Raw genomic sequence first — 18,415 nt, 5'->3', positions numbered from 1 at the left:
AAGCAAGAACTCAGAGATTTTATTACCACCAGGCCTGCTTTACAAGAGCTTCTGAAAGAAGCATTACACACAGAAAGAAACAACCAGTATTAATTAGCCTTTCTAAAAATACACCAAAAAGTAAAGAGCACCAACATAAAGAAGAATTTGCACCAACGAATGGATAAAACAGCCAGTCAACATCAAATGGCAGTAACCCTAAATTTAAATTGACTAAATTCCCAATCAAAAGACACAGCCCAAACCCAACGGCATGTTACATCCAGACCTGTTTCACATGCAAGGATACACAAAGACTCAAAACAAAGGGATGGAGAAAGATTTACCAACCAAATGGAGAGCAAAAATAAATAATAAATAAATAAAAAGCAGGAGTTGCAATTCTCGTATCAGATAAAATAGATTTTAAAGCAACAAAGATATAGTGGTAAAAGGATCAATGCAACAACAAGAGCTAATGATCCTAACACCCAGATAGGAGACTTAGATTCAATGAGACAGAAAATTAATAAGGATATCAAGGACTCGAACTCAGATCCAGAACAAGTAAACTTAATAAATATTTATAGAGCTCTCCACTTCAAATACACAAAATATACATTCTTGTAAATACCACATCACACCTACCTATAAGTTTAAATGAAACATTGATTGGCTATTATTAATACCCAATGTTTTTCAAAATAAAGCAATATTTCCATTTACTCTCCCTCTTTCTCTTCCTCTCCTTTACTTATTATTTTTTTTTTCTTTCCTTCTCTCAAAAAAAAAGAAATCAACGTGTAAACCTCTAGATCCAGGTCGGCAATGTCTCTTTCATTGCTTGATTTCCTTTCTTCCCTTCCCTCCCTCCCTCCTCCCCGCTTCCTCCCTTCCTTCCTTCCTTCCTTCATCCCTTCCTTCCTCCCTACCGTCCTTCTTCCCTTCCTTCCTGCCTTCCTCCCCCCCCCAAAAAAAAAAAAAAAAAAAGAAAAAAAAACCCAAAGTGGTTTTTTTTTTTTTTTTTTGAGACAGGGTTTCACTCTGTCACCCAGGCTGGAGTGCAGTGGTTGCAATCACTCACTGCAACCTCTGCCTCCTGGGCTTGGTGTTTCTGCTGCCTCAGCCTCCTGCTCGGTAGCTGGAATTACAGGCACCTGCCACCATGCCCAGCTAATTTTTTGTACTTTTTTTTTCTTTTTCAGCACAAAAACCTGAATAATTTTTTTTTTCTTTTTCTTTTCGTACTTTTTAGTGGAGACAGGTTTCACCATGTTGGCCAGGCTGGTCTCCAACTCCTGACCTCAAATAATACAAAAATTAGCTGGGACACACCTGTCATCCCAGATACACACCTGGCCTCCTAAAGTGCTGGGATAACAGGCATGAGCCACAGCACCCAGCCAAAAAAAAAAAATTTTTTTTTTGTTTTTTGACACAGAGTTTCACTCTTGTTGCCCAGGCTGGAGTTTAATGGTGGTATTTGGCTCACTGCAACCTCCGCCTCCCAAGTTCAGGACATTTTCCTTCCTCAGCCTCCCTAGTAGCTTAGATTATAGGCATGTGCCACCATACCTGGCTAATTTTGTATTTTTAGTAGAGACCAGGTTTCCCAATGTTGGTCAGGCTGGTTTTGAACTTTTGACCTCAGGTTATCTGCCCACCTCATCCTCCCAAAGTGCTGGGATTACAGGCATGAGCCACCACACCCGGCAAAATAAAATTCTTTTTAATTAGCCAGGTGTGGTGGCACATGCCTCAAGTCCCGGCTATTTGAGAGGCTGAGGTGGGAGAATCGCTTAAGACCAGTAGATTGATGATGCAGTGAGCCGTTATAGTGCCACTGCAGTCCAACCTGGGCAACAGAGTAAGAGGCTGTCTCAAAAAATAAAAATAAGCCAGACACGGTAGCTTATGCCTGTAATCCCAGCGTTTTGGGAGGCTGAGGCAGGCGGATCACGAGGTCAGGACATCGAGACCATTCTGGCTAACACAGTGAAACCCCGTCTCTACTAAAAATACAAAAAATTACTCAGGCATGGTGGCACATGCCTGTAGTTCCAGCTACTCCAGAGGCTGAGGCAGGGGAATCGCTTGAGCCCGGGAGTTGGAGTTTGCACTGAACCAACATCGCATCACTGCACTCCAGCCTGGATGACGGAGTGAGGAGCGAGACTCCATCTCAAAAAATAAAAATAAATCCAAGCCTTTTGACTTGACAGCCACTTTTGGTACTGTAGGCCGGGACAGTAGGAGGTTGCCATTAGTTGTGTCTGGGAACCTAGACCCTGGGTCATGCTGTCTTTATATTTAATTTTCTCTGTTCCTTCCTCTTACAGGATAACTATAATGGCATGAGCTTTGTCTGTATTGGGGCTATCTTGGTCTTTGTGGCCTTCTTTGAAATTGGACCAGGCCCCATTCCCTGGTTTATTGTGGCCGAACTCTTCAGCCAGGGCCCCCGCCCAGCTGCGATGGCAGTGGCCGGCTGCTCCAACTGGACCTCCAACTTCCTAGTCGGACTGCTCTTCCCCTCTGCTGCTGTAAGTGAACTCACCTTATCTTAAAACCAGCCTTCCAAAGCTGACATGTTGAAGATAAATCTTAATACAGTAGTCCCGCTGGGTTTGGTGGCTCATGCCTGTAATCCTAGCACTTTGGGAGGTGGAGGCAGATAGATCACCTGAGGTCAGGAGTGAGACCAGACTGGACAATATGGCAAAACCCATCTCTACTAAAAATACAAAAATTAGCTGGGACACACCTGTCATCCCAGATACTTGGGAGGCTAAGGAAAGAGAATAGCTCAAACCCAGGAGGCAGAGGTTGCAATGAGCGGAGATCATGCCAGTGCACTCCAGTCTGGGTGACAGGAGCAAGACTCCATCTCAAAAAATAAATAAATAAGTCCAGGTGCAGTGGCTCACACCTGTAATCTCAGCACTGTGGGAGGCCTAGGCGAGTGGATCACAAGGTCAGGAGTTCAAGTCCAGTCCGACAAATATGGTGAAACCACATCTCTACTAAAAATACAAAAAAGCTGGGGGCTGGGCACACTGACTCATTCCTGTAATCCAAGCACTTTGGAAGCCAAGGTGGGTGATCCTGAGGTCGGGAGTTCAAGACCAGCCTGACCAACATGGTGAAACCCTGTCTTCAAAAAAAAAAGTAATAATTAATTTATTTATTCATAAAAGAAGAATAAAAATTTTTTTTAAAAATGAAAAAATTAGCAGGGTGTGGTGGTGCATGCCTGTAGTCTCAGCTACTCGGGAGGCTGAGATAGGAGAATCACTTGAACCTGGCAGGGGATGGTTGCAGTGAGCCAAAATCGTGCCACTGTACTCTAGCCCGGACAACAGAGTGATACTTCATCTCAAAAATAAATAAATAAATAAGAATAAACAATAATGCAGAAGTCCCTCTTCATCTGCAGTTTCAGTTACCTGCCATCTAAAAATATTAAATGGAAAATTCCAGAAATAAAAAATTCATAAGTTTTAAGTTGCGGCAGGGCACAGTGGCTCAAGTCTGTAATCCCAGCGCTTTGAGAGGTCCAGGTGGACAGATCACTAGAGGTCAGGAGTTCGAGACCAGCCTGACCATCATGGTGAAACCCCATCTCTACTATATACAAAAATTAGGCTGGGCATTGTGGCTTACGCCTGTAATCCCAACATTTGGGAGGCCAAAGCAGGTAGACCACCCGAGATCAGGAGTTTGAGACCAACCTGACCAACATGGTGAAACCCCATGTCTACTAAAAATACAAAACATTAGCCTTGTGTGGTGGCAGTTGCCTGTGATCTCAGCTACTCAGGAGGCTGAGGCAGGAGAACCTAGGTACTCAGGAGGCTGAGGCAAGAGAATCACTTAAACCTAGGAGGTGGAGTTCATGGTGAGATGAGAGCGTGCCACTGCTCTCCAAACTGGGTGACAGAATGAGACTTCATCTCAAAAAAAAAAAATTATAAATAAGAGACGGGTCTTGCTGTGTTGCCCAGGATGGTCCTGGCCTCAAGTGATCCTCCCACCTCAACTTCCCAAACTGCTAGGATTACAGGTGTGAACCACCACGCTTGGCCCAGAAACACAGATTTTTAAAAATAATACTTGCCAGGTATGGTGGCTCACGCCTGTAATCCCAGCACTTTGGGAGGCAGAGGCAGGTGGATCACAAGGTCAAGGGCTTGAGACTATCCTGGTCAACGTGGTGAAACCCCGTCTCTACTAAAAACACAAAAAATTAGCTGGGCATGGTGGTGCACGCCTGTAATCCCAGCTACTCGGGAGGCTGAGGGAGAAGAATTGCCTGAACCCAGGAGGCAGAGGTTGCGGTGAGCCGAGATCACGCCATTGCACTCCAGCCTGGGTAACAAGAGTGAAACTCCCTCTCAAAAAAAAAAATAGGCCGGGCACGGTGGCTCAAGCCTGTAATCCCAGCACTTTGGAAGGCCGAGGTGGGTGGATCACGAGGTCAAGAGATCAAGACCATCCTGGTCAACATTGTGAAACCCCGTCTCTACTAAAAAAAATACAAAAAATTAGCTGGGCATGGTGGCGCGTGCCTGTAATCCCAGCTACTCAGGAGGCTAAGGCAGGAGAATTGCCTGAACCCAGGAGGCGGAGGTTATGGTGAGCCAAGATCACGCCATTTCACTCCAGCCTGGGTAACAAGAGCGAAACTCCGTCTCAAAAAAAAAATACTGAAAAGTCCGAAACTACTCAGTAGACATCGAGAAGCATCTAACTAATGAAAAATGAGAGAAAGAAAAATACAGAGAAATGTATAGTAAGTTAGCAATAGAATCGTAAGTGAATCTCCTAAGAAACCTTCTGTTTTTATTAAATATGGAAGGGCTGGGGAGGGACAACGGGGGTGGGGAGTTGGGAAGAAATGCCAGATATAGTTGAAGGGGAGGAAGGCAGCAAATCACACTGCCACCTGTGTACCTATGCAGCTATCTTGCATGTTCTTCACATGTACCCCCAAACCTAAAATGCAATTTAAAAAATTATATGGAAGGGTTATACCTTGAAGCCTGTTGGAAATGTGAATGTGAAGGAAATTGAATTTGTCAATGACCAGATTTTTATGTCAACCTTCCTTTTTCTGTCCTTTCACTAGTACTATTTAGGACCCTCCGTTTTCATTATCTTCACCGGCTTCCTCGTTACCTTTTTGATCTTTACCTTCTTCAAAGTCCCTGAGACCCGTGGCAGGACTTTTGAGGATATCACACGGGCCTTTGAAGGGCAGGCACATGGTGCAAATCGATCTGGGACGCAAGGCGTTGTGGAGATGAACAGCATCAAGCCTGCTAAGGAGACCACCACCAGTGTCTAAGTCATGCCTCCTTTCACCTCCCTCCCGGCATGGGAAAGCCACCTCTCCCTGAACGTCGGAGAGATCCCATCAGGATGAACCCAGGATGGCTTCTGAATGCTGCTACGTGATTCCTTTCTTATCCCCTGCACTCCATGAGCACCCCAAGGCTGGGGTTTGTTGGATTTTTAATGGCTTTTAAAATATTTTGTTTCCTGGACATTCTCTTCTGCTTAGGAGAGACCAAGTGAACTACCTTCATTTCAGGAGGGTTGGCCACTTGGCATGTGACAACTTTGCCAGCTTTTCCTCCCTTGGGTTCTAATATTGCCCTACTAGGGGATATAGGAGAGGAAAAGTAAGGTGCAGTACTTGAAATCTAGGATTATTAACTAATATGGGCATTGTAGTTAATGGCGGTTGATGGGTTCTAATTTTGGATGGTGTCCAGGGAAGGGAAAGTTATTTCTAGAAAGCCTGTTCCCCTCGCTGGACCAAACAACTCCTCCTCATAGTGGACTCATTACATTTGCAGTAATCCCACCACCTATCTGGTGGGAGAGCCATCCATATAAGAAACCTACAATAAGTGGTTCTTGGTAGACATTCATGATTTCTCCACTTTGTTCTTTAGGATATTTTAGGTGTTGATTTTTCTTTTATTTTAACTCATGCCTTTAAAGGAATTCCCCAAAGAATGTTTATAGCTAACTTGGAATGTGTAACCTCAGCTCTGGGAGAGGATTTTTTCTGAACGACTATTATCCGAAGTGTGTTGTTGCTTTAGGGTCACTGCCTGCTTGTGTGTGTGTCTGTTACCATGTCACTGTGGTCCTGTGCCAGGTGCCCTTAGGGGACTTGAATCTTTCCAGTAGACCACATTTGAGATAGTACGAGTCACTGTGCAGTGTAGCCACACTGAGAGGATGAATGTCCGTGCACTGTCACTTTGCTCTAGTAGGTTATTTTATTGACTTGTTTTCTCTGGGTTTGTTCCTACAGCCCCTTTTCATATGTTCCTCCATCTCCCTTTCCCTTCTTGGTGCTTACACATCTCAGACCCTTTGGCCAAACCCTTGCCAATGACAGTATTTTGGTACTCAGTTCTCACTGTTCCCTCTGGTCGTGAAGCCTTTGAATAAAAATGCACATAGCTATGGGTTTAGCTGGAAAAGGTGACCTTCCAACTTCATGTCAACTTCTGGCTCCTCAAGCAGTAGGCTGGCGGTAAGGCAGGGAAGTGTTTTCCCATTTCTCACTGAGCAGATTGTGAATGTTTTATATGGATTTTCTATGGTGAATGTTACTCAGATTCTTGGTTTTAAAATAAAAATTCTCAATGTACACAACATCACGGGCTAATTATTTACTATTTGTCCTGCCTGTAACAACAAAATCAGCTTTAAATCCTGAGTTGGCTATTCAGTACCTTTGGGACCTTGAGACTTGTATGAGACCCTATACTCATACGAGATTGTTCTTACAGTCCCGTACGTAAGAAAAGAGTAACGTATTTATTATGCAGTTAAATGAAAAAGGCTTTGTGCCTTGCTTTTTTTTTTGCGACTGAGTCTTACTCTGCCACTCAGGCTAGAGTACAGTCATGGGATCTTGACTCTGCCCCCTCCAGGTTCCAGTGATTCTCCTGCCTCAGCCTCCGGGGTAGCTGGGATTTCAGGCGCATGCTACTGTGTCCGACTAAGTTTTGTATTTTTAATACAGACGGGGTTTCACCATGTTGGCGAGGCTGGTCTCGAACTCCTTACCTCAGATGATCTGCCTGCTTCAGTCTCCCAAAGTGCTGAGATTACAGGTGTGAGCCACCGTGCCTGGCCACATTGCTTTTCATACTTGATAAATTATTTTGCTTTATTTCCCCAGTAAGAACTAGTTGGGTTGTTTGTTTTTCTCTTGTGTTATTTTCTACTTCCTTTGTCCTCCAGTTTTTTGTTTTGAGATGAAGTTTCACTCTTGTTGCCCAGGCTGGAGTGGAATGGTGTGATCTCCGCTCACTGCAACCTCAGCCTCCCAGGTTCAAGCGATTCGCCTGACTCAGCCTCCCAACTAGCTGGGACTATAGGCATGCAACACCGTGCCTAGCTAATTTTTGTAATTTTAGTAGAAACAGGGTTTCACCCTGTTGCCCAGGCTGATCTCGAACAGGTGGAGGCTGCAGTGAATGGAGATCACACCATTGCACTCCAGCCTGGGTAATGAGTGAAACTCTGTCTCAAAAAAAAAGGAAGGGGGAGGGAATGAAGTACTGACCCATAGATGAACCCTGAAAATGTTATGTTAAATGTATAAAGCTACTCAAAAAATATCATACTGTATTATTATTTTTAAATAAAATGTCCAGAATAGGTAAACCTATAGACGCAGAAGGTACATTAGTGGTTGTTTAGGGCTGGGGGAATGGAGAGAGAGAGTCCAGGGTTTCTTTTTTTTTTTTTTGAGATGGAGTCTAGTTCTGTCATCTAGACTGGAGTGTAGTGGCACAATCTCAGCTAATGGCAACCTCCATCTCCCAGGTTCAAGCGATTCCCCTGCCTCAGCCTCTGTAGTAGCTAGGACCATAGGTACATGCCATCACACCCAGCTAATTTTTGTATTTGTAGTAGAGACAAAGTTTCACCGTGTTTGCTAGGCTGGTCTCGAACTTCTGACCTCAAGTGATCCACCTGCCTTGTCCTCCCAAAGTGCAGGGATTACAGGTATGAGCCCACACGCCCAACCAAGATGTATATTTTTAATACATTGCTAGATATATTGTAATAATTTGTTTGCCTCTATATGAGTTAATAAAATTGGTCTGCCAGAGACCCTGTCTCAAAAAACAGTTAAAAGTAGAAATCTTGAGCCTGGAAAAGCCTCAGAAATAAATAATAAATAAATAAATAAATAAGTAAATAGAACTCTAATGTGATAATCTTTTTCTATTATTTGAAAAGCTTGTAGGCCAGGCGCGGTGGCTCAAGCCTGTAATCCGAGCACTTTGGGTGGCCGAGGCGGGTGGATCACGAGGTCAAGAGATCGACACCATCCTGGTCAACATGGTGAAACCCCGTCTCTACTAAAAATACAAAAAATTACTTGGGCATGGTGGCGTGTGCCTGTAATCCCAGCTACTCAGGAGGCTGAGGCAGGAGAATTGCCTGAAGCCAGGAGGCGGAGGTTGTGGTGAGTTGAGATCGCGCCATTGCACTCCAGCCTGCAAAACAAGAGGAAAGCTGTCTCAAAAAAAAAAAAAAAGTTGGAAGATCTGTTTCACAACAGTGCGAATATTTAACTACTGAACTGTACCCTTTAAAATGGCAGGCTGGGTGTGGTGGCTCATACCTGTAATCCCAGCACTTTGGGAGGCTGAGGCGGTCAGATCACTTGAGGTCCAGAGTTTGAGACCAGACTGGCTGACATGGTGAAACCCCATCTCTACTAAAAATACAAAATTAGGCCGGGCGCGGTGGCTCAAGCCTGTAATCCCAGCACTTTGGGAGGCCGAGGCGGGTGGATCACGAGGTCAAGAGATCGAGACCATCCTGGTCAACATGGTGAAACCCCATCTCTACTGAAAATACAAAAAATTAGCTGGGCATGGTGGCGCGTGCCTGTAATCCCAGCTACTCAGGAGGCTGAGGCGGGAGAATTGCCTGAACCCAGGAGGCGGAGATTGCGGTGAGCCGAGATCGCGCCATTGCACTCCAGCGTGGGTAACAAGAGCGAAACTCCGTCTCAAAAAAAAAAAAAAAAAATACAAACTTAGCTGGCGTAGTGGCGGGTGCCTGTAATCCCAGCTACTCAGGATACTGAGGCAGGAGAATCACTTGAACCCTGTTGGAGGGTGGCAGTGAGCTGGAGGTTGCAGTGAGCTGGGTTTGTACCACTCCACTCCAGCCTGGGTGACAGGGCAAGACTCTGTCTCAAGAAAATAAAATAAAATAAATTTATGGAATCAAATGTATCTATTTTTTGTTTAACTTTTTTGTTTTTGTTTTTGTTTTTTGAAACGGAGTTTCGCTCTTGTTACCCAGGCTGGAGTGCAATGGTGCAATCTCTACTCAATACAACCTCCGCCTCCTGGCTTCAGGCAATTCTCCTGCCTCAGCCTCCTGAGTAGCTGGGATTACAGGCACCCGCCACCATGCCCAGCTAATTTTTTTATCTTTAGTAGAGACGGGGTTTCGCCATGTTGACCAGGATGGTCTCGATCTCTTGACCTCGTGATCCACCCGCCTCGGCCTCTCAAAGTGCTGGCATTACAGGCTTGAGCCACCACGCCCGGCTTGTTCTTGTTTTTGAGATGGAGTCTTGCTCTGTCACTCAGGCTGGAGTGCAATGGTCTTAATCTCTGCTTACTGCAACCTCCACCTCCTGGATTCAAGCGATTCTCCTGCCTCAGCCTCCTGAGAAGCTGGGATTACAGGCATGCACCACAACACCCAGCTAATTTTTGTATTTTTAGTAGACATGGGGTTTCACCATGCTGCCAGGCTGGTCTTGAACTCCTGACTGCAGGCAGTCCTCCCACTTTGTCCTACCAAAGTGCAGGGATTACAGGCAGGAGCCATTGTGCCCGGCCCACTTTAAGTTCAGTTGTGAGCCTAGCTCTTAAGAATACTTGCCTCTTTTTACTTGCCCTCTAGCATATCTGCTTTTGCTAGGTAAGAGCTTCCTCTGGGTAGCTGCTGCAATCTTGGCCTGGCCTCCAAAGTAAACAGGCAGAGATAACTTAGTACAAACCTCAGGGAGAAGCCTAGCCCAGCTAGATCTGTAACTTGAAACAGAACCAATCCCAGCCTAGACCTAGTGACCCCAGACCGTTCACAGGTATGTCCGATCAATATGGGCTGAAGGATAGATGTATATGCCTTCTGTTTTACAATACTAGGTAGGAGAAGCATTCCCAAGTCAGACATGGTATCAGTCCCCATAATACATTCAGGTAAAGGAGACACAATTGTTTCACATAAAACCTTTTTAAACATACCAATTCCCATCCAAATGTTCACCTTAATCTTATCAATCTTTTGTACTCTTATATCCTCCCAACTTTACTGTAGCCCCCTTAGAACTTCACCAACAGATCTCTGAACAACAGTCCATGGGGCTCCTGTGTCCAGGAGTCCCAGAAATATCACTTCTCTACCTCTGACTATTTTACTCACTCATGTGCATATGACTTTGAGTCCGCTACTGGAGGTCAGGCCAAGATACCCAGACTCTCCCATCAGTTCTTCTTTTGATCACATTCCAGAACCATCATCCCACATGACTGGAGGTAAGGTTTCTTTCTTTCTCTTTTTTTTTAGACAGAGTCTCACTCTTTTGCCCAGGATGGAGTGCTATGGCATGGTCTCAACTCACCACAACGTCCACCTCCTGGGCTTAAGTGATTCTCCTGCCTCAGCCTCCTGAGTAGCTGGGATTACAGGAGCCTGCCATCATGCCCAGCTAATTTTTTGTATTTTTAATAGAGACGGGAATTTCACCATATTGGCCAGGCTGGTCTTGAACTCCTTACTATGTGATTTGCCCACCTTGGCCTCCCAAAGTGCTGAGATTACGGGCATGAGCCACCGCACCTGGCCAGGTTTCTTTCGTTTTTTTTTTTGAGACAGAGTCTTGTTCTGTTGCCCAGGCTGGAGTGCAGTGGTGAGATCTCGGCTCATTGTACCCTCCACCTCCCAGGTTCAAGCAATTCTCCTGCCTCAGCCTCTGGAGTAACTGGGTCTACAGGCGTCTGCCACCATGCCCAGCTAATTTTTTGTATTTTTAGTAGAGATGGGGTTTTACCATGTTGACCAGGCTTGTCTCAAACTCCTGACCTCAGGTGATCCACCTGCCTCAGCCTCCCAAAGTGCTGGGATTACATGCGTGAACCACCATACCCGGCCTGGTTACGTTTCTTGAATTACTTTTAACTAGGGTGGATAAGGCAGGTTTGTTTAAGGCCCTTCAATGCTGAGTGACCAGCAGGAGTCTCATCAGTACAGTAACTTCTGAGAGTGCTACATTAAAGCCGCTGTTTTGGTTCCACCAATGTCTGCTTTATTGGTCAACTTCCTGGGGTTTTTTTTGTTTTGTTTTGTTTTTATAGAGACAGGGTCTTGCTCTGTCAGTCAGGTCGGAATGCACTGGTACAAACACAACTCACTATATCCTCAAACTATTGGGCTCAAGTGATCCTCCCACCACAGCCTGCTGAGTAGCCGGGACTACAGGTGCTCACCACCACACCTGGCTAAGTTTTTATTCTTATTTTTTGTAGAGATAAGGTCTCACTGGGTTGCCCAGACTCGTCTAAAATTCCTAAGTTTAAGTGATCCTCTTGCCTTGGCCCTGCAAAATGCTGGGATTTCAGGAGTGAGTCACCCTGACCAGCCTGTTCATCCCTTTTTTTTTCTTTTCTTTTTTTTTTTGAGACGGAGTTTCGCTCTTGTTACCCAGGCTGGAGTGCAATGGCGCAACCTCGGCTCACCGCAACCTCCGCCTCCTGGGTTCAGGCAATTCTCCTGCCTCAGCCTCCTGAGTACCTGGGATTACAGGCACGCGCCACCGTGCCCAGCTAATTGTTTTGTTTGTTTGTTTGTTTGTTTGTTTTGAGATGGAGTTTCGCTCTTGTTACCCAGGCTGGAGTACAATGGCATGATCTCGGCTCACCGCAACCTCCGTCTCCTGGGTTCAGGCAATTCTCCTGCCTCAGCCTCCCGAGTAGCTGGGACTACAGGTGCACGCCACCATGCCCAGCTAATTTTTGTATTTTTAGTAGAGACGGGGTTTCACCTTGTTGACCAAGATGGTCTCAATCTCTTGACCTCGTGATACACCTGCCTCGGCCTCCCAAAGTACTGGGATTATAGGCGTGAGCCACCACGCCTGGCAGCACGGGAGTTTTGACCTGCTCCGTTTCCAACCTATACCGGTTCAGCCCTCCTTAGGCAACCTGATGGTCCCCTGCTCCTGGGAGGTCACCATATTGATGCTGAACTTAGTGCAGACACCCGACCGGCATAGCGCACTGCAGCCCAGAACTCCTGGGCTCAAGCACTCCTCCCACGTCAGCCTCCCGAGTAGCTGGGACTACAGGCACATGCCACTGTGCCTGGCTTTTAAAAATATTTTATCTGGTGCCTTTCTAACTGGTTACACAATTGCCAGTCTATATCTAACAAGGGTTTCTAGGGATGAAAATTATCCCTAGAATATAGCGTAATTCTTTTCCAGAAAATAATCGATTGTGTCAATAATGCTCCAGTTTTAGGGAAGAATTCTCTCTTTGCCTTACAGAGTTACTTTACTCCAAGTGGAAGATTATCATCTGCCATGAAAACCCAGTATCCCACTATTTTCCTATTTGTAGTGTGTCAGAGCTCATTACTACAGATTTCTTTCTTTTTTTTTTTTTTTTTTGAGACAAGGTCTCACTCTGTTGCCCAGACTGGACTGCAGTGGTACAATTACAGCTCACTATAGCCTTAACCTCTTGGGCTCAACCCATCCTCCCACCTTAGCCTCCAAGTAGCTGGTACCACAGGCATGTGCCACTACTCCTGGTTACTTTTTATATATATATATTTTTTGAAGATGGGGTTTCACCATGTTGGTTAGGCTGGTCTTGAACTCCTGACCTCAGGTGATCCACCCGCCTTGGACTCCAAAGTGCTTGGATTACAGGCGTGAGCTACCATGCCCAGCATATTTTTATATTTTTTGTAGAGACAGGTTTCGCCATGTTGCCCAGGCTGGTCTTGAACTTCTGGGCTCAAACAATCTGGCCACTTCCTAAAATGCTGAAATTGTAGGCATGAGACATTGTGTCCTGCCCATATCTTTATTAAATTACTTATTATTGTTTATTTTTTTACAGACAGGTTCTCACCTTGCTGCCCAAGCTAGTCTTGAACTCTCAGTCTCAAGCAAACCTCATGTCACAGCCTCCCAAAGTGCTGAGATTAGCCATGGGCCACTGTGCCTGGCCTAGATTTCTTTAAGAAGGGTTTAGTTGTCCAGGCGTGGTGGCTCACAGCTGTAATCCAAACACTTTGGAGGCCAAGGCGTGCAGATCACCTGCGGTCAGGAATTCAAGACCAGCCTGACCAACATGGTGAAACCCTATCTCTACTAAAAATACAAAAATATTAGCCAGGAGTGGTGGCAGGTGCCTGCAATCCCAGTTTCTCAGGATGCTCAGGCAGATAATTGCTTGAATCCAGCCTGGGTGACAGAGAGAGACTCCATCTCAAAATAACAATAATAATAATAAAAATAATAGCCCAGGTGCGGTGGCTTATGCCTCTAATCCCAGCACTTTGGGAGGTGGAGGCGGGTGGATCACAAGGTCAGGAGTTGAGGCCAGCCTGAGCAACATGGTGAAACCTCGTCTCTACTAAAAATACAAAAGGTAGCCGGGTGTGGTGGCACGTGCCTATAATCCAGCTACTCAGGAGGCTGAGGCAGGACAATCACTTGAATCAGGGAGGCGGAGGTTGCAGTGAGCCGAGATCACACCATTGCACTACAGTCTGGGCAACAGAGCAAGATTCTGTCTCAAAACAATAATAACAATAATAGGTTTGGGCGCAGTGGCTCATGCCTGTAATCCCTGTAATTTTGGAGGCCGAGTTGGGCGGATCACCTGAGGTCGGGAGTTTGAGGCCAGCCTGGCCAACATGGATATACCCCATCTCTACTAAAAATACAAAATTAGTCATGCATAGTGGCACATGCCTGTAATCTCAGCTACCTGAGAGGCTGAGGCAGGAGAATCGCTTGAATCCCATAGTGGGAGGCTGCAGTAAGCAGAGATCCCGTCGTTGCACTCTAGCCTGGGCAACAAGAGCAAACTCCGTCTCAAAAATAAATAAATAAATAAAATAAAATAAAATAAAATAAAAGTATAAAAATTATGGAGAAACCCCATCTCTATTAAAGATGCAAAAACTTATCAGGGTGGGGTTGACCCAAGCATGTAATCTCAGCTACCTGGGAGGCTGAAGCAGGAGAATTGCTTGAACCCAGAAGGCAGAGGTTACAGTGAGCTGAGCTTCTGCCATTGCACTCCAGCCTGGGCAACAAGAGCAAAACTCCATGTAATAATAATAATAATTTCCTGCTCGGTACAGTGGCTCATGCCTGTAATCCCAGCACTTTAGAGGCCAAGGCAGGTGGATTGCTTGAGTTCACGAGACTGAGACCAACCTGAGCAATACAGCGAAACCTCATCTCTACTAAAAATTAAAAATTAGCTGGGTGTTGTGGCATGCACTTGTGGTCCTAGCTACATGGGAAGCTGAGGTGAGAGGTCAGTGTGACCTCAGGAGACTGATGTTGCAGAGAGCTATATCACACCACTACTGCACTGTAATCTGGGATTACAGATGCCTGTCCTCTCCTGGCTAATGTTTTGTATTTGTAGTAGAGATTGGGTCTCACCATGTTGTGAGAACTCCTGACCTCATGATCCACGTGCCTTGGCCTCCCAAAGCACTGAGATTACAGGCGTGAACCATTGAGCCCTGCCCTAATGGACATATTTCTAGAATTACACACCTTACCAAAATTGACTCAAGAACTAGAAAGCTTAAATAGTCCTTTACATAGGTGCCTATAGTCCTTTACATAGGTGTCCACATGTTACAGTGTACCTAGGATAATTCTGAATATGTCCCTGCCCTGGCATAATCATTAGAAATACCCCTTGTACCACATGGTACTCTGATTTAAACCACATATTATATAGTTTCTCTACTTAAGATCTTATAAAAAAATCTGGAGACAAGTCACTTGTCTAAGAAAATACATATAACGGATATAACTGATTAATTATTGGTATTGGCCAGGTGCAGTGGCTCAGTAATCTTAGCACTTTGGGAGGTTGAGGCGGGCAGATCATGAGGTCAGGCGATTGAGACCATACTGGCCAACATGGTGAGAGGTCAAACAGGCAGATAGATACAGGGTACAGATCTAGAACTGGAAACAAGGTGTAGGTTGAAGATATAAACAAGAATTATGGGCTGGGCACAGTGGCTCATGCCTGTAATCCCAGCACTTTGGGAGGCCAAGGCAGGTGGATCAGTTGAGGTCAGGAGTTTGAGACCAGCCTGGCCACATGGTAAAACCCAATCTCTACTAAAAATACATTAAAAAGTCAGGTATGGTGGTGTGCACCTGTAATTCCAGCTACCCAGGAGGTTGAGGTGGGAGGATTGCTTGAACCCAGGAGGTGGAGGTTGCAGTGAGCTGAGATCATGGCACTTCACTCCAGCCTGGACAACAGAATGAGACTCCATTTTAAAATAAATAAGTGAATAAAATAAACAAGAATTATGATATATATATAGTAGGCTCCCTTATCTACAGTTCTAAGACCCCCTGGTGGATACCTGAAACCACAGATAGTATCAAAAGTAATATAAACTGTGTTTCTTCCTGTGCATACATACATACCTCTGATAAAGCTTAATTTATAAATTAGATACAGTAAGAAATTAACAATAATGAATCATAAAATAGAATAATTATAACAATATACTGTTCACAATCTCATAGGTAGAATCGTCCCTTTTTTTTAATTTTTTTTGAGATGGAGCCTTCTTTTGTTGCCCAGTCTGGAGGGCAATGATGATCTCAGCTCACTGCAACCTCTACCTCCTGGGTTCAAGTGATTCTCCTGACTCAGCCTCCCGAGTAGGTGGGATTATAGGTGCCCGCCACCACGCCCAGCTAATTTTTTTATTTTTAGCAGACACAGGGTTTCACTATGTTGGTCAGGCTAGTCTCGAACTCCTGACCTCAGGCAATCCACCTGCCTGGGCCTCCCAAAATGCTAGGATTACAGGCATGAGTTACCATGCCCAGCTGATAGACTCCTTCTTACCATAAATCTTAGCAACCTCAACATATGATTGATTCTTTCTTTCATTGAGACTTTTTACCTTTTCACCTAAAGGGAACATCTCATAGCTTCTCTTTGGAATATGTGAATTACCGGCTGGGCGCAGTGGCTCACGCCTATAATCCCGGCACTTTGGGATTACGAGGTGGGTGGATCACCTGAGGTCAGAAGTTTGAGACTAGCCAGGCTAACACAGTCAAACCCCATCTCTACTAATAAGACCAAAAACCGGCAGGGTGCGGTGGCTCATGCCTATAATCCCAGCACGTTGGGAGGCCGAGGTGGGTGGATCATGAGGTCAAGAGATCGAGACCATCGTGATCAACAAGGTGAAACCCTGTCTCTACTAAAAATACAAAAATTAGCTGGGCATGGTGGCGCACCCCTGTCATCGCTTGAACCCAGGAGGTAGGGGTTACAGTGAGCCAAGATCACACCATTGCACTCCAGCCTGGTCAACAACAACAAAAAAGGAATATCTGAATTACCAACACCACTATTCTTGCATTTTGGGGCTATTTCATATAAGGGTTCCTTGAACACAGGCACTGTGATACCATGCAAGTCTGATAACCGAGATGGCAGTGTGTGTGTGTGTGTGTGTTGGTGTGTTGAGACAGATTTTTGCTTTTGTTGCCCAGGCTGGAGTGCAATGGGGTGATACCAGCTCAACACAACCTCTGCCTCCCTGGTTCAAGCAATTCTCCTGCCTCAGCTTCCCAAATAGCTGGAATTACAGGCATGTGCCACCACACCCAGCTAATTTTGTATTTTTAGTAGAGATCTGGTTTCTCCATGTTGGTCAGGCTGGTCTCCAACTCCTAACTTGAGGTGATCTGCCCGACTCGGCCTCTGGAAGTGATGAAATTAGGCCAGGCACTGGGGCTCACACCTGTAATCCCAGAACTTTGGGAGGCCAAGGCGGGTGGATCACGAGGTCAGGAGTTCAAGAGCAGCCTGGCCAACATGGCGAAACCCCTTCTCTACCGAAAATCCAAAAATTAGCCGGGTATTGTAGCAGGTGCCTGTAATCCCAGCTACTCGGGAGGCTGAGGCAGTAGATTCAATTGAACCAGGGAGGCAGAGGCTGCAGTGAGCTGAGCTCGTGCCATTGCACTCCAGCCTGGGTGACAAGAGCAAGGCTCCCTCTCAAAGAAAAAAAAATTTTTAAAGAGATGGCAGGGGAGGTGTGGGAGATGGCATGGTAGTTCACTGTGCTGTTGTTTCTCCCGAAATCCTGAGCTCAAGTGATTCCTCTGCCTCGATATCCGAAACTGCTGGGATTATAGGCCTGAGCCACCACACGAAGCCAAAAATTTTCTTTTGTTTAGAAAAAACATTTCTCTTGAAATCCACATCTTTCTATTCCTACCACTCATCATTTTCTTTTACAGAATGTGATAAATGTAAGGAAATTTCTGACATTCCTCTAAAGAGTGTTCTGTATTGGTTCTGTGCCCGTTGGTGATTTTTGTCCCCTCATTCTCTCTCTCTTCACCGCCCCCCCTCACCCCGTTCCAATGCAAGTCACCTCATTCTCTCTTGACTATTCTCTAATAAGGCTTTTACACCCTACTTCCACACACTCCTCTTCTGAGTCATACATTAATGACCTTAACATTGCAAAATAATAAAAGGGCCATTGGGCATGGTGTTTCTTGCCTGTAATCCCAGCATTTTGAAAGGTTGAGATGGGCAGGTCACCTGAGGTCAGGAGTTCGAGACCAGCCTGGCCAACACGGCAAAACTTCACCTCTACTAAAAATACAAAAGTTAGCCAGGCTTGGTGGTGCACACCTATAGTCCCAGCTACTTGGGAGGCTGAGGCAGAATTGCTTGAATCTAGGAGGCAGAGGTTGCAGGGAGCAGAGATTACCCCACCACTGCGCTCTACCCTGGGCAACAGAGCGAGACTCCATCTCAAAAAAACAAAACAAAAACAAAAACAAAAAAATGCCTGGTATGGTAGGAGGCCGAGGCAGGCAGATCACTTGAGGTCAGGAGTTCAAGATCAGCCTTGCCAATGTGGTGAAACCCTATCTCTACTAAAAATACAAAAATTAGAAGGTTGTGCTTGCTTGAACCTAGGAAGTAGCGGTGTCAGTGAGCACACATGGTACCACTACAATCCAAACTGGGTGACGGAGCAAAACTCCATCTAAAAAAAAAAAGAAAAGAAATCAAATGGCCAATTTCCAATCCCCCCACTTTTT

At 45.4% G+C, this 18,415-nt stretch overlaps 1 protein-coding gene and 1 long non-coding RNA gene across 24 annotated transcripts in view; one reads left to right on the top strand and one right to left on the bottom strand.

The window, feature by feature from the left end:
- Nucleotides 1-6,654, top strand: part of LOC100400189 (solute carrier family 2, facilitated glucose transporter member 3) — a 30,385-nt gene extending 23,731 nt beyond the window's left edge. For all 23 annotated transcript variants that reach the window (XM_035255632.3, XM_054238095.2, XM_035255627.3 and 20 more), the window contains 2 exons: nucleotides 2,319-2,522; nucleotides 5,108-6,654. In XM_035255632.3, the coding sequence (XP_035111523.2) occupies nucleotides 2,319-2,522; nucleotides 5,108-5,326 (423 nt within the window). In that variant the 3' untranslated portion in view covers nucleotides 5,327-6,654. The remainder of the gene's footprint in view (nucleotides 1-2,318; nucleotides 2,523-5,107) is intronic.
- Nucleotides 6,271-18,415, bottom strand: part of LOC144577749 (uncharacterized) — a 13,143-nt gene continuing 998 nt past the window's right edge. Inside the window, exon 2 of the long non-coding RNA XR_013522286.1 lies at nucleotides 6,271-8,516. This is a non-coding gene — a long non-coding RNA (uncharacterized LOC144577749). The remainder of the gene's footprint in view (nucleotides 8,517-18,415) is intronic.

This window comes from Callithrix jacchus, chromosome 9 (assembly GCF_049354715.1).
Source record: "Callithrix jacchus isolate 240 chromosome 9, calJac240_pri, whole genome shotgun sequence".
NCBI classification, from domain to species: domain Eukaryota; kingdom Metazoa; phylum Chordata; class Mammalia; order Primates; family Cebidae; genus Callithrix; species Callithrix jacchus.
Note: the sequence above shows the minus strand (reverse complement) of the source record. Positions and strands in the feature narration are given on the sequence as shown.